The following is a 12,388-nucleotide window of genomic DNA, read 5'->3' on the forward strand; positions in this document are numbered from 1 at the left end:
TGGTTGTATGATTTTATAGACTTCTACAGTATAATCTGTAGCATTTACATTGCATTTCTGCTTCTGTTTGATATTGGAATGTTTTCTTCAATGTGAGCTAAAATAATGAAAATGAGAAAATGATTAAATTTGTTTAATTTTTACTAGTCGTCTTTTGAAGCACCCTCTTAAAATATTTCTACCTGTATGAAGCACTGTACTTCATATTTATGGAAAGACCTTAAATAAATGGGACTCAATTTAGTATGTGTCCTCGAGTTAGAGAAAGGAAGGGGTTCCTGACATTAGTGGCAATTAAACATTGAAGCAAATATAAAAGAATTTGTGATAGTTAGTTGAATTTTCTAATGGGAGAAATGGTAATCTCTTTTGAATATTTTAAGAGGAATTCCACCAGAAATAAAACTAAACTGAGTAGTTTTCAGAATGCTTTTTATTTTTAATGCGCAGTTTTCCCTCAAATACTATAGAGCCATCTTTTCTGACCTCCATTTAATTGGTTTGTGTCTAGGTTTTTCCCTTCCTCTGGAAACACCCAAAAGACCTCTCCCTCATTAAGGCCTCTGTCCCATATGTCCTGTACTTCTTCTCTCCATGGTTGAATTGTTTGCTACCCAGAGTTAGTTTTATTTTTTTCCTTAATCTGTTTAGGCCACTTATGTTCATCATTACAATTTCATTATTTAATTAATACTGTGAAAACAGGGAAAGATGAGTACCCATAAAGAGCCCTTGTGTCTACAAAGCCTAAGGAGAATGTCTTGGAAGGAAAGTGAGCCACCAAGGGAAAAGAGCATTGTAAAAGACTGGCAAACGTGATAAAACATACACGTGAATTCTGCACTCAATTCACAAGGGTGTTTTAAGTCTAAAGACACTGAAACATGAAATCATGGTTATTCAAGAAAACAAGATGGAACTTCGGTCAGTCAGACAAGAAGCCATGATTTCTCATCAAAAGCTTAGCTAATTGATTAATATTTATATATTTGAAGCTAAAATCAAATCTTAAGATGTGGATGCACACTTCACTTTTCTGATTCCCCACTGTAATTGGCTGTTTGATGAATGCTTATGGAGTGGGATAAGAGGACTGCCCCTCATTGTGGATATTCTCAGGGGTGTGGCCTGTCTGACCTCCCAACTGCAACCAGTTTATACCATGACATACATTTTCAGTGCTCCCACTGATCTTTTTGTTTATTTGTTTTGTTCTTTGCTCTTTTGGAAGAACTGTACATGTCTAGAATGTTCCATCAGAAATTGTACACCGAATACTTAAAACAGTAAGATATCCTTTATTAGAGATGTTTTTTAAGTCATTGTATCCCCAAATGACTGATGGCCTGGGGAAGAGATGCTATTTATATTCTGGAGTGAATATTTTTGTTATACAAAGATTATTAAAACTAAGTACCTATTTCATCCTTGTGTTTTATTATGAAGGGTGTTATGAAAAGAAGAGACCAAATACAAGCAGAACTGGATTCCAAAGTTGAAGCTTTGACTTCTAAAAAGGCAGATACTGATCTGGTAAGTTTCTAAGTTTCTTGATATAATCATATAGAATTCATTGTCTAAAATTTTTTTTTTTTTTGAGGAAGATTAGCCCTGAGCTAATATCTGCTGCGAATCCTCCTCTTTTTACTGAGGAAGACTGGCCCTGAGCTAACATCCTTGCCCATCTTCCTCTACTTTATATGTGGGACACCTGCCACAGCACGGCTTGCCAAGTGATGCCGTGCTGGCACCCGGGATCCAAACTGGTGAACCCCGGGTCGCGGAAGCAGAACATGTGAACTTAACCCCTGCACCACCGGGCTGACCCCTCATTGTCTAAAATTTTTATTAGCAACGTAGAGCTCTGTTATATGCTTGTTTTCAACCATTAAGCAAATGGTACTAAAATTTTTTCCAAAAATTTTGTACATTGAGTACCAAGTGAGTCTTCAAGCTTAACAATGTTGCTTTTCTCCCTCTCTGTCTTCTGTTGTCTCTTATGATGAGTAAAGCATGAAGTTGATTTTTTAATTAGAGTGTTAGAAGAAGGTATGGAAAGTACCTAGTGTCGTTCCTGAAGGTTAGTAAGTGCTCATTAAATAAATCTACTTTTTGCTACTTTTATAAGATATTTATAAAAAATAAGTTGATGTTCCTCTACACTTTTTTCTAGTAATTGTAAAAATTTTAAATTGTAAAAATTGTAAAAAGTTTTTAAAAATCTTTGTTTTCAAGTTTAATCCTTTCCTTAAAATGCTTTTTGGGGCCAACCCCATGGCGTAGTGTTTAAATTCACGGGCTTCGCTTAGTGTCCCAGGGTTCACGATTCGGATCCCGGATGTGGACCTGTGCACTGCTCATCAAGCCATGCCTGAGTGGCATCCCGCATGCAAAATAGAAGAAGATTGGCACAGATGTTAGCTCAGGGCCAATCTTACTCACCAAAAAAACCCCCCCAAAAAAACTTTTTAATGGAAATTTGCAAACATAAGAAGAGATCCAATAATATAATGAACTCATATACCTGTCACTGGACTTCATTAATTTGCAACATTTTGCCCAACTTTTTTCATCTCTCTCTTCCCCCCTACTCGCACTTTCTTTTTGTAGTGTTCTAAAGCAAATTTTGGACATTATATTATCACCCACAATATTTTAGTATTTATATTATATTGTCTTTGCATGTTTTCAGAGTAATATTATCAGATTGGAATTATTATTCTCATTTTAAAATTGAGGAGAAGGCTTGCAAGGTGGAGTAACTTGCCCAAGTTTCTGTAGTTCTTGAAACAGAAGCAGGACTGGAGGTGATGGTCTGGCTGACCTCCCGCAGACCGTGCTGCCCCTCAGAGAGCAAGTGTAGACATGGGGAAAATTGATTATTACTTTGGTTGACTTCCATTGAGTGCTCCATGAAAAAGACTTTCCTTATCTTTTCTTAATTTAAGGATTGAGATTAGTATTGAGTACAATATTGGGTACACTTATGACTGGTGAGTGGGGGCGTCCTGGAAACCCCTCCTGTTAATCCGCAGTGTTATAGTCCCCCATCCCAACCTAGCTTGGGACTATGCCTCCTCCTCCCAGCTTTAGTTTTCTCCCTAACTTTAATCATTTTCTAACATAAGATACAATTTCCTTACTGTTTTTTAAATGTTATCTTTCCTTCTGTTTCCCTCTGTTCATAAGCTAAGCACCTTAAGGGCAGGAATTTTTAATCCATTCCCTGAAGTGTTCATAGCTCCTTGAACAGTGTCTGGTACATGGTAGATACTCAATAAATATTTATCGAATGAGTGAATGAAAATTGCAGTGACCGCTCTGATTTGTAAAAACATATTGAAGTCTAGAAGCAAGAAGCCCCCTCAAATTCAGACTTTGTGCAAAACAGTGAGACTTCACTAAAAAATGGCTATGAATTATCCTCATCTTTCTTGACCCTGTTTATTTTTCAAACTCAAGTTCATTCTCCTGAATGGAATGTGAGTGGGGAGTAGTGGGCTGCTGTGGACGGAGGAGGAGAATGGACTCTGTGGGAGAGAAACACAGAAAATGCAGAACCAGTGGAACTAAGGCTCGAGGGGCAAGTCGTCTTTGCTTTTACCTCAAGATGAGGAGAAAAAAAGAGGAAACCCAAGATTAACCTTTTCCATACAATAAGGAATATATATATGTTTATGATAATATGTAAATATTAATATATTAATAATTATGTATAAATAAATATATAAAATATAAATATGTATTTTTAATTTAAAGAGTCAACTGGAAGGAACAAAAAAGAGTGGGCACATGTACAGAAGTTGTAATTGTGTCTTTTGAACTGTAGAATTTTTTTATTTGTTGAATAATTTTTAAAGATACTGAAATGAGTGATTACATACAACTTTGCCCTTGATGAAATACTGGAAAAAATACAGTATTTTAAAGTTTCAGGAGAATAGTAAAATGGCTTAAAAACCAAGCATCTGTTCAGAGTGGCTTATATTCATATTTTAAATTGAAAGGAGGAGTAGTTGGGAACTATTCCAACCACAAAAACACAGGAAAAAAATAGCTTGGGCCCAAACATGGCTAGGCTTTCCCAACTCAACTTAAAAAACACATTTCTTTTTTTCATTTGACTTGCAAATATTTTGTCTTTTTGCTCTATAAAAATTTCCTTGATATCTCATTATAACCTAGTGATCCATGTGTATTTATGATTTCATTTTTTTGCGTGTCTTGTCTACTCTGAAGTATTTTTTACCTACTGGTCTGCTATGTTGTAAGATGGAGAAATTTGAAATGTTAATTATCTACATTATATTTTGTAAGAGAGTTTTAATTAATTAAGATTTGATACAGCCACATTTAACAGAGAGATTGCAAGTATGTTTTTGTTACCCATCAAAACAGATCCTTCCTAAAATGTCGAAGGACTACTTTAATGATTTGTGAATGGCACTTTTTTCAAGCCTCACTTCCAAATCCCTCTGTGTTAGGATAGTATCTTTCGGAGAAGCCTGTCAGGGTCATTCTCAAAATGAACCTGCTATGATTGGTCACAGAACAACTGAAGAGAAGTTGCTTAGAAATATGCAGGATGGGGTCACCATGGAAACGCGCCCTTGTGAGGTCCTTCTAAGGAGCCGTCCTTTGCCGTCACCATGGCGACCCTGGCAGAGAACTGAATATAGCAATCTGGCCTGGGTGTTTACCATGGCAACTCAAGCAGGGCCACTTTGGAGACAACCCTGGGGCCATTTCTATGAAGACCTGCTGGGGCTACCTTCAGAGGCTCCATCAAAGTCACCTTTGGGTGGGATGCTGTATGCAAACCCAGCAAAGCAACTCATAATGAAAAGGTCAGTGAAATGAAGATTTTCCAAGGAGGGCAAAGACTAGGGAAGTTATAATTATTGGGTAGAAATGTAGCAGTGATGTGACATTCCAGTGGTCATGTTGGACATATCAGGTGACCTTTACGTGGGCTTCGTGGCATGCAAATATAAGGCTCTGTTGTTTTACCGTGACCATAACTTTGTATATGCTGTCAATTGGCAATAATAGCATTATTGTTACTTTTTCTCATCACACACATACACCCACAAAAATTTTCCTGCAAACTAGAATAATATTTTAGAATGAATTTCTTGATTTATTACCTGGGTAGTTGTAAAGTAGCTGCTGCTTACTTAGAGTTTGTGGTTCATAGTTCCTATCTCACAGTAAAATTAAAATTTCAGAATACTCATTTCAAGGTCATTTCAGCTGTTCATTTACAGTTTTGTCATTTAGGCTTTGGAATTAGACCTAAGATCAAATCCTAGCTCCTCTGCTTATTAAGTCTGTGACCTATGGCATGTTTCCTGACTTCTTTTAGTCTCATTTTATCATGTATAATTTGGGGAAATTATTAGTAGCTTTCTAATATGCTTATTTAAGGATTAAATGATACAATGCAAGTAAGTTATCTGGATCATAATAAGCACTCGGTAGTTGTTTTGCTGTTGGTAATACTGTTGAGTGGATTCCGACTCCTAGTGACCCTCTGGACAGCAGAGCAGAACCCTGCCTGGTGTTTTTGCGCCATCCTCTCACCTTCCGGCACTGTATCAGACAATGCTCCACTGCTATTCATCGGGTTCTCATGGCCAGTTTTGTGGAAGTGGGTGGCCAGGTCCTTTTTCCTAGTTTGTCTTAGTCTGGAAGTCCCACTACAACCTGCCACTACAGGTAACTTGCGGGCATTTGAAGTACAGGTGGCATGGCTTTCAGCATCACAGCAACGTGCAGCCATGGCAGTATGACAGGTGGGTGATGTGTTTCCCTGACTGGGAAACAACCCCAGGCTGTGACAGGGAGAGCGCTGAATCTTAACCACTAGACCACCAGGGCTCTCTTAGTAGTTGTTTGCTGCTGTCATTTTGATGACTTTATAGAAGTATTACTTGAGGTGGGTCTTGTAAAATGACTAAGGAATTGTTCCTTGAAGAGCGCGGAGGATATGTCCTGTAGAGTGGATATTATGAAAAGTAGTAAAAGCTCAAAAAGCATGCTAACTGAGGAAACTAGGCTGATGGATCGAGAGCAGGGTACAGTGGAGAGCAGGGAATGTGGTGTAAAAGTGGGACCCTATCAGATGGGAAGGGAGCCTTATAATTTGTCAGGTTCAGGAACATGAACTTTATCCCTTGGGCAGTGTAGATCCAGTGAGAGCCTGAACTGAAGAAGCGGTGATGGAGTTGTAGAGGGGAGTAAATCTGAGAGAGATGTAAGTGGGAGAGAGAATCTGTAGCATTTAAAGAAGGAGGGGCAGCCAGCGTTTCAAGTTGTTATTGACTCAACATTTCTAGCTTGTAGGGAGGGAAGACAGTGGCTCTATAAACTGAACTATAGCATAGAAAAGAAAGAAGAAAATTGGAGATGTGCAACTTTATGTCAGAATAAGATAACATTTAAGGTAGAAGTATTCAACAAAAACCTTTCAACAATGTTGCTGAGTACCTACTGTATGAGAGGCGCTTTTCCAAGCACTAGAGAGACAGCGGTCAAGAAAACAGGCCCTCAAGAGGGCTTACATTCTATTCTAGTGGATAGAGACAATAAGAAAGAAAGACTTAATTGAAATGTATGATGTATTGTCCTCTAGTGGTAAGTGTGGAGAAAAGGGACTGTTGGGGAGCAATGCAATTTAAAACAGGGGTCAGGGAAGGTCTTACCAAGCAAGGGATTAAGCAAAACCGGAAAGAGGTGAGGTCTTCAGCCGCGTGAACACCTGAGAGAAGAACATGTCAGACAGAGGAGACACAGTACACAGTGAAAGTATGTCTGCACATTTCATGAAAAGCAGGGAGCCCCGTGTTGCTGGAGTGGAATGAGCAAGCAGAAGAGTTGTGGGAAATAAAGTCATAGAGGTAACCAGGGGTCAGATTACCTAGGACCTTATATGGTTTGGTCTCAGTGAGATAGGAAGAGAGCAGTTGAGCAGAGGAGTAACACGATCTGACTTAAGTTATGGAATGGTTACTGTGCTTGGGAAAGACGAAAGTTGATGTATAGGTGATATGTGCATGGGATGAGGGAACCCCAGAGCTAGAGACTAGCTCTTACAATCCCAGTGAGGTATAATAGCTTAGACTAGGCAGGAAATGGTGTGAAGTGGTCAGATTCTGAGTATTTTTTTTATACTCTTTTTTGATGAGGAAGATTGGCCCTGAGCTAACATCTGTTGCCAGTCCTCCTCTTGTTTTTTTTTTTTCTCCCCAAAGCCCCAGTACATAGTTGTATATCCTATTTGTAAGTCATTCTGGTTCTTCTGTGTGGGATGCCGCTACAGCATGGCTTGACAAGTGGTGTGTAGGTCTGTGCTCAGGATCCAAACCAGCAAACCTCGGGCCGCCAAAGCGGAGCATGCAAACTTAACCACTCGGCCATGGGGCCAGCCCCATCTGAGTATGTTTTGAAGGTAGAGCTGTTTGCTATTTGGTGGACTGTAGATTGTGAGTGGACAAGGATGATACCGAGGTTTTTGGACTGAGCAAGTGGAAGGTAAGAGTGACATTACATGAGATGGGGAAGACTTTGGAAAGAACAGGTTTAATGGGGAAGATAAAGGTATCAGATTCGGGCATATAAAGTTGATGTGCCTCTCAGATACCCAAGTGGAGATGTTATGAAAGTCCAGAGAGCAGGGGAGAGATCTAACTGGAGATATATATTTGGGAGTTGTTAGGAGATAGATAGTATTTAAAGCCATGACATTAGTTGAGGTCACTAAACGATGAGAAAAAAGAGGCCCCAGGACATAATGGGTCTAAGCCTTGGCATATTTCAATATTAAAAATCAAAGAAGGAATTGCTGGTGAGGAGAAGGAAAGGAAATTTATACAGCTTTGGCTGATGATAGGTAATTGGACCACTAAGATGAACTAAACAGATTTACTTAGGGTCATTCAACTCTTTAAACCACTTATCTGTTTATGAAGCATTTATAAAAACAACTTGATACAGATAACTGCAAATAATAAAATATTTCAAGAGAAATTGAGTTGTATTATGTGCTCCAATAAAGAAGATAGTCAATGAAATAGATATTGTTCAGTCAAAGCAAGAGAATTTCTGACTGTGGAGATAAATGTATAGCAATAATGATGTTATGAGGAAAACTCAGATATTTGGAAGAACTTGTGGTTTTTGCAGTGTAGCGATAAGTTTTCAGAGTCAAAGCTTCTGTTTGAAAATGCTTATTCACTTCGCTGCTTAACGTAAGATAAATAAGGTTCATCTGTGGTGCTAAATAACGCTGCTTTTCCATTTTATTTTTATTTTTGAATGGATGATTTGTAATTTTCTACTCAAAGCAGCATTCAAATATAAATGAATATGAATACATTTGACATTTAGCAATATGTGCATAGAATCTGAGACTTGGATCTGGATATAATGCCATAGCTGTTTAGCAGTATATTTATGTGAGCAAAAAAAAAAAAAAATGCATTTTCCTGAGATCATTATAGTCTGGGTTTGCTTATAGCCACATTCAGTAGATACAAATGCCAAATTTATTCAAACTGGTCCTTGCTCTGTGTGACTTGCTATTTTTGAACTAGTATTTTACTCTCATCCTCAAATAGTGGTTATTAATCTTCAAATGATCTTGATAGTGTACTAAATGCTGCACAGAGCAAGGCTGCCTTCTCTCTGAGCTTTTAAGAAATGATAATATTCACATAGGTTTTTTTTTTGGTGGAGGGTAGAGGTTGCTTCTATCTTTTCTCAGATACTTGTTGTCTCACCTCTTTCCTCTGACCTTTTTACACATTCATTCCTTTCTATATGCCTTATTTCCTAATATATAATTTCCTCTCTCTGCTTTTTTGTCTGTTTGCATCTACATGTGTCTCTCTCACACACAAACAAATACACACACGTGCATAGACACATTCTCACACAGCAGTGAAGGACATGATGCTATCCAGTGGAAGGAGAAGGAACTTTTGTCTTGCATATGTCCTTGTATCAGTTTAACCGAGAAGTCATCCAGCAGGCGTTCCCTGATGCAAGTACCTGAAGAAACCAGGGCTCTTTCAAGTAGTAAGAAAGGGAGTAGGGAATAGATTCTGGGTAAACTAATAGATCTGAGACAGACACACACAGTATATCAGCATATTGGAGTCACACACACACAGCTGGGTGGGAGTTTGGGTTGGGTGAATGAGTGATGCTGTAATCAAGAAGGCCCTCAGCAGCCTCTCCTCCCAGAACGAAGTACCAGGCAGTGCCTAGGATTCCTCTCGCTCTGTATCTTTCCTGGCAGGCCTCTCTTTCAGGACGTTATTGGTCTGAGTGGTAGGGAAAAAAATTTATGTGCTCCTATTTATATAAACTTGTAAAGGATAATAATGAATATTTGAGTAAATAGCAAAAAATTATGTCTACCCTATGAATAAGAGTCTGTTAAGCCTGGAATCTCTACTTGGAATTTTTACCATATTACTTTTTCCCTCTGTCATTTGCTTTTACGCCCCTGGCGCTTCCAAGTAGAGCAGTCTCTGAAAAGTATTTAATATAAGGTCTTAAAGCCAGTTGCAGAGTGGCATGTGATTTCAGCCACAGCGTTGTACACTTTCGTAGTTTTGGGCAAGTTACTTGTATTCTCCTTGCTTTAGTTTCCTCCGCCATAAAAGTTGTGGGTAATATCTTCCCTAGAGTGTTGTTGAATCAGCATGTGAAAGCTCTTAGCCAGTGCCTAACCAGTGTTCGATTGTAAATATTTTTATAAACAATATCTGAGGAACTTTCTTTGAAGTATATATTGGGTGTTTCATTCTTCTGGATCAAAGTTTGGAAAGTGGTAGCTGTAAGCTTGCTTATCAGAGCTTCAGATTGTTAAAAAAAAAAAAAAAAATGAGGCAGCAATTAGCTTGAGCTGAATAGTGACTGCTCCGACTTGCCCAACCTAGTCACTCTAGGCAGTTGAATAGGTACTTTAAAATGTATCTGAATTTATACAGACTATCAAAAAGTTGTGTTTCAGACTCTATGGAATTATTTTAACTAAACTACACCTCGTATTGTACCATTGATCTATAATGAGGGACATTTCAAGAAGGAGAACCATAAATACTTTATGATAAGCATCAATGGCGCTGACTACATTATATTTTTCCTTTATGAGGATTCTTGAGAAAAGTTGCATTTATGTCCCAGCACCAGCAATAGGATTTAATTTCTCCTGAGCCCTTAGCTTGTTTTCAGAGTATACACATCTTGGGTTTTATACCTGATCCCATCCCGCTCTTTAGCCCACTCATTACATTAGTTACTAGACTATTGTGGGCCTCACTTCTGATCCATTTCTATCTGGCAAGTATGTCTTATGTGTGTCAGCCTCACTCCTGGCTTTTCCTTGTTTTTCCCCTACTCTTATTTTCCTTTTGCACCAATGTCTGTGTACTTAATATCTTTAAACTAGTGGTAGAGTATAATTTTGGAAGCCATTGTAAATCTAATATGGAACCAATAAGAAACAAATTAATAAATAAGAACTAAAGTATTCCAAATCATCTTAAAGATCAACACATTTTTTACAATATATTTGTGACCGAAAAAAAAAAAGTCTCTTCTTAGTTATTTCTTTTGGAATCCACAAACACCAGCATGTCCATTATGAACACAAACTTGCACACCAACTGACTCACGTTAACTGTTGCCCAGAAATTTTGTCAGGAGGTATTTGAGGGTGAGGTCAAAAAATTGTACTACTTCCAAAATTTTTACCCATGAAATTTGCTTAGGGAAGTTATGGCATATTAAGCTTTACTGATTTGAAAAAAGAACACATAAACCTACAGTCTTGATGAATAAGGCCTGTGTACGTTTGTGGTGGGTGAGGGTGGAAGGAGGAAAAGACAATGAAAGACTGTTGAAAAAGAGAGGCAGTGTAACATTGTTGTAGATGATTTTCTAAAGAAAGATTGTGAGCTCTGTGCTTTTCTCCAGGAACATTTTTTTCCCCACTGTCTTAACTGCAACACAGAAAGTAACAGATGGATAAGTAAAACGGGTAGTTTAAAATTCCAGTCATTTCTTCTCAGGATTTAAGAAATTCTACTTATGGTGTCCTTGTGGATTTGTGGTCTGGTTTGTGGAGTTCTGCCCACCATAGATATAATAGTTTAAACAGCTGTCCCATATAGGAACTCAAAATAGATTCAATTTCCTTTTAATTTAGACTTTTTGTTAATAAAAACTATGTCCTAAGGGTTCATCTTACATATCTCTTTCACTGCCAGCCCTGCCTGGGCACTCGATAAATATTTGATTATGCCGAGAGCAAGAACACACTGGAGTCTAGGCCTGGAAACGGATTTGATTCACTTTTACTTAACTTGTGACCTTAATCAGACATTAATTATTCTTTATCCATGAACATGCAGAAATAGTGCGTACTTTGAAGAAAATTTTTTGAAGATGAATTCATGTTTATAAATCTAAAGCTTGTGTCAGTAAAAATTTTGGTAGAAGAAGAAAGTATAAAAGAATAATATACTAGACAATATATAATGGTATCATAAAGCATATTATTTAAAGTATGTCATTTGAATAGTACTTCTAAAAATAAAAAATTCTATTTCCACAAAGAATAGAACCAGTAGTTTTTCTTCTGGCACAGTGCCATCTCACTAAATTAAGTGTGTTTTGATGTATTATATTTCTGGGATTTGGAAATTAAGCTTTTTCTCTCTATTAAATCCTAGTCAGTAGGGGAGTAAACTTAGGAAGAAATGCCCCAATCAAGGCACCATTCAACTTTCAAAGAGGTTCTAGACCCAAACTAGTGCTTTCCCTTCTGTAAGCGTATTCAGCATCTATTTAGTACCTACTATATGCCAGGCACTGTGCTAATCATTTGCATATATTATCCAATGAGTAATTCTATAAGGTAGGTGGTAGTTTATTCTCATTTTTGTAGATGAGAAAATTGAGGCCTAGATTGTCAATCAGCCAAGAGTTATTAGTTCCCTCTCTCTCCAAGCACTCGGGGTGGGGACACTGCAGTGACCAAAACTGACAAAGCCCCTGTCCCTAAGCAATTACAGTCTAGTGGGGTGGATACTGAAAATAAAGGAAAAAATAATAAATGACTATGATAAATTTAGATAGTGATTAGTGCTATGAAGAAAATAAAGCAGGGTGATGTGATAGAGAATACCAGAAGGGGAAGAGAAGACTTTGTCTGAGGAGGTGACATTGAGAGGAGAGCTGAGTGATGGTAAGGGTCAGTTGTTCCAAGATCTGGGCACAAGTGTTGTAAGAAGAAGAACCCATGCTCACCTCTGAAACGGGAGTGAGCTCCATGTGTTCCAGGAGCTTTGTCAGATCTAGTGTAGCTAGAAGGAAG

The 12,388-nt window shown here is 38.0% G+C and overlaps 1 protein-coding gene across 1 annotated transcript in view; it reads left to right on the forward strand.

The window, feature by feature from the left end:
• SNX7 (sorting nexin 7) overlaps positions 1 to 12,388 on the forward strand; it is a 96,166-nt gene that overhangs the window by 38,780 nt on the left and 44,998 nt on the right. The window contains exon 7 of the mRNA XM_046645802.1: positions 1,447 to 1,533. Within this exon, the coding sequence (XP_046501758.1) occupies positions 1,447 to 1,533 (87 nt within the window). The remainder of the gene's footprint in view (positions 1 to 1,446; positions 1,534 to 12,388) is intronic.

The sequence above is a fragment of the Equus quagga genome, chromosome 18 (assembly GCF_021613505.1).
Source record: "Equus quagga isolate Etosha38 chromosome 18, UCLA_HA_Equagga_1.0, whole genome shotgun sequence".
Taxonomy (NCBI): domain Eukaryota; kingdom Metazoa; phylum Chordata; class Mammalia; order Perissodactyla; family Equidae; genus Equus; species Equus quagga.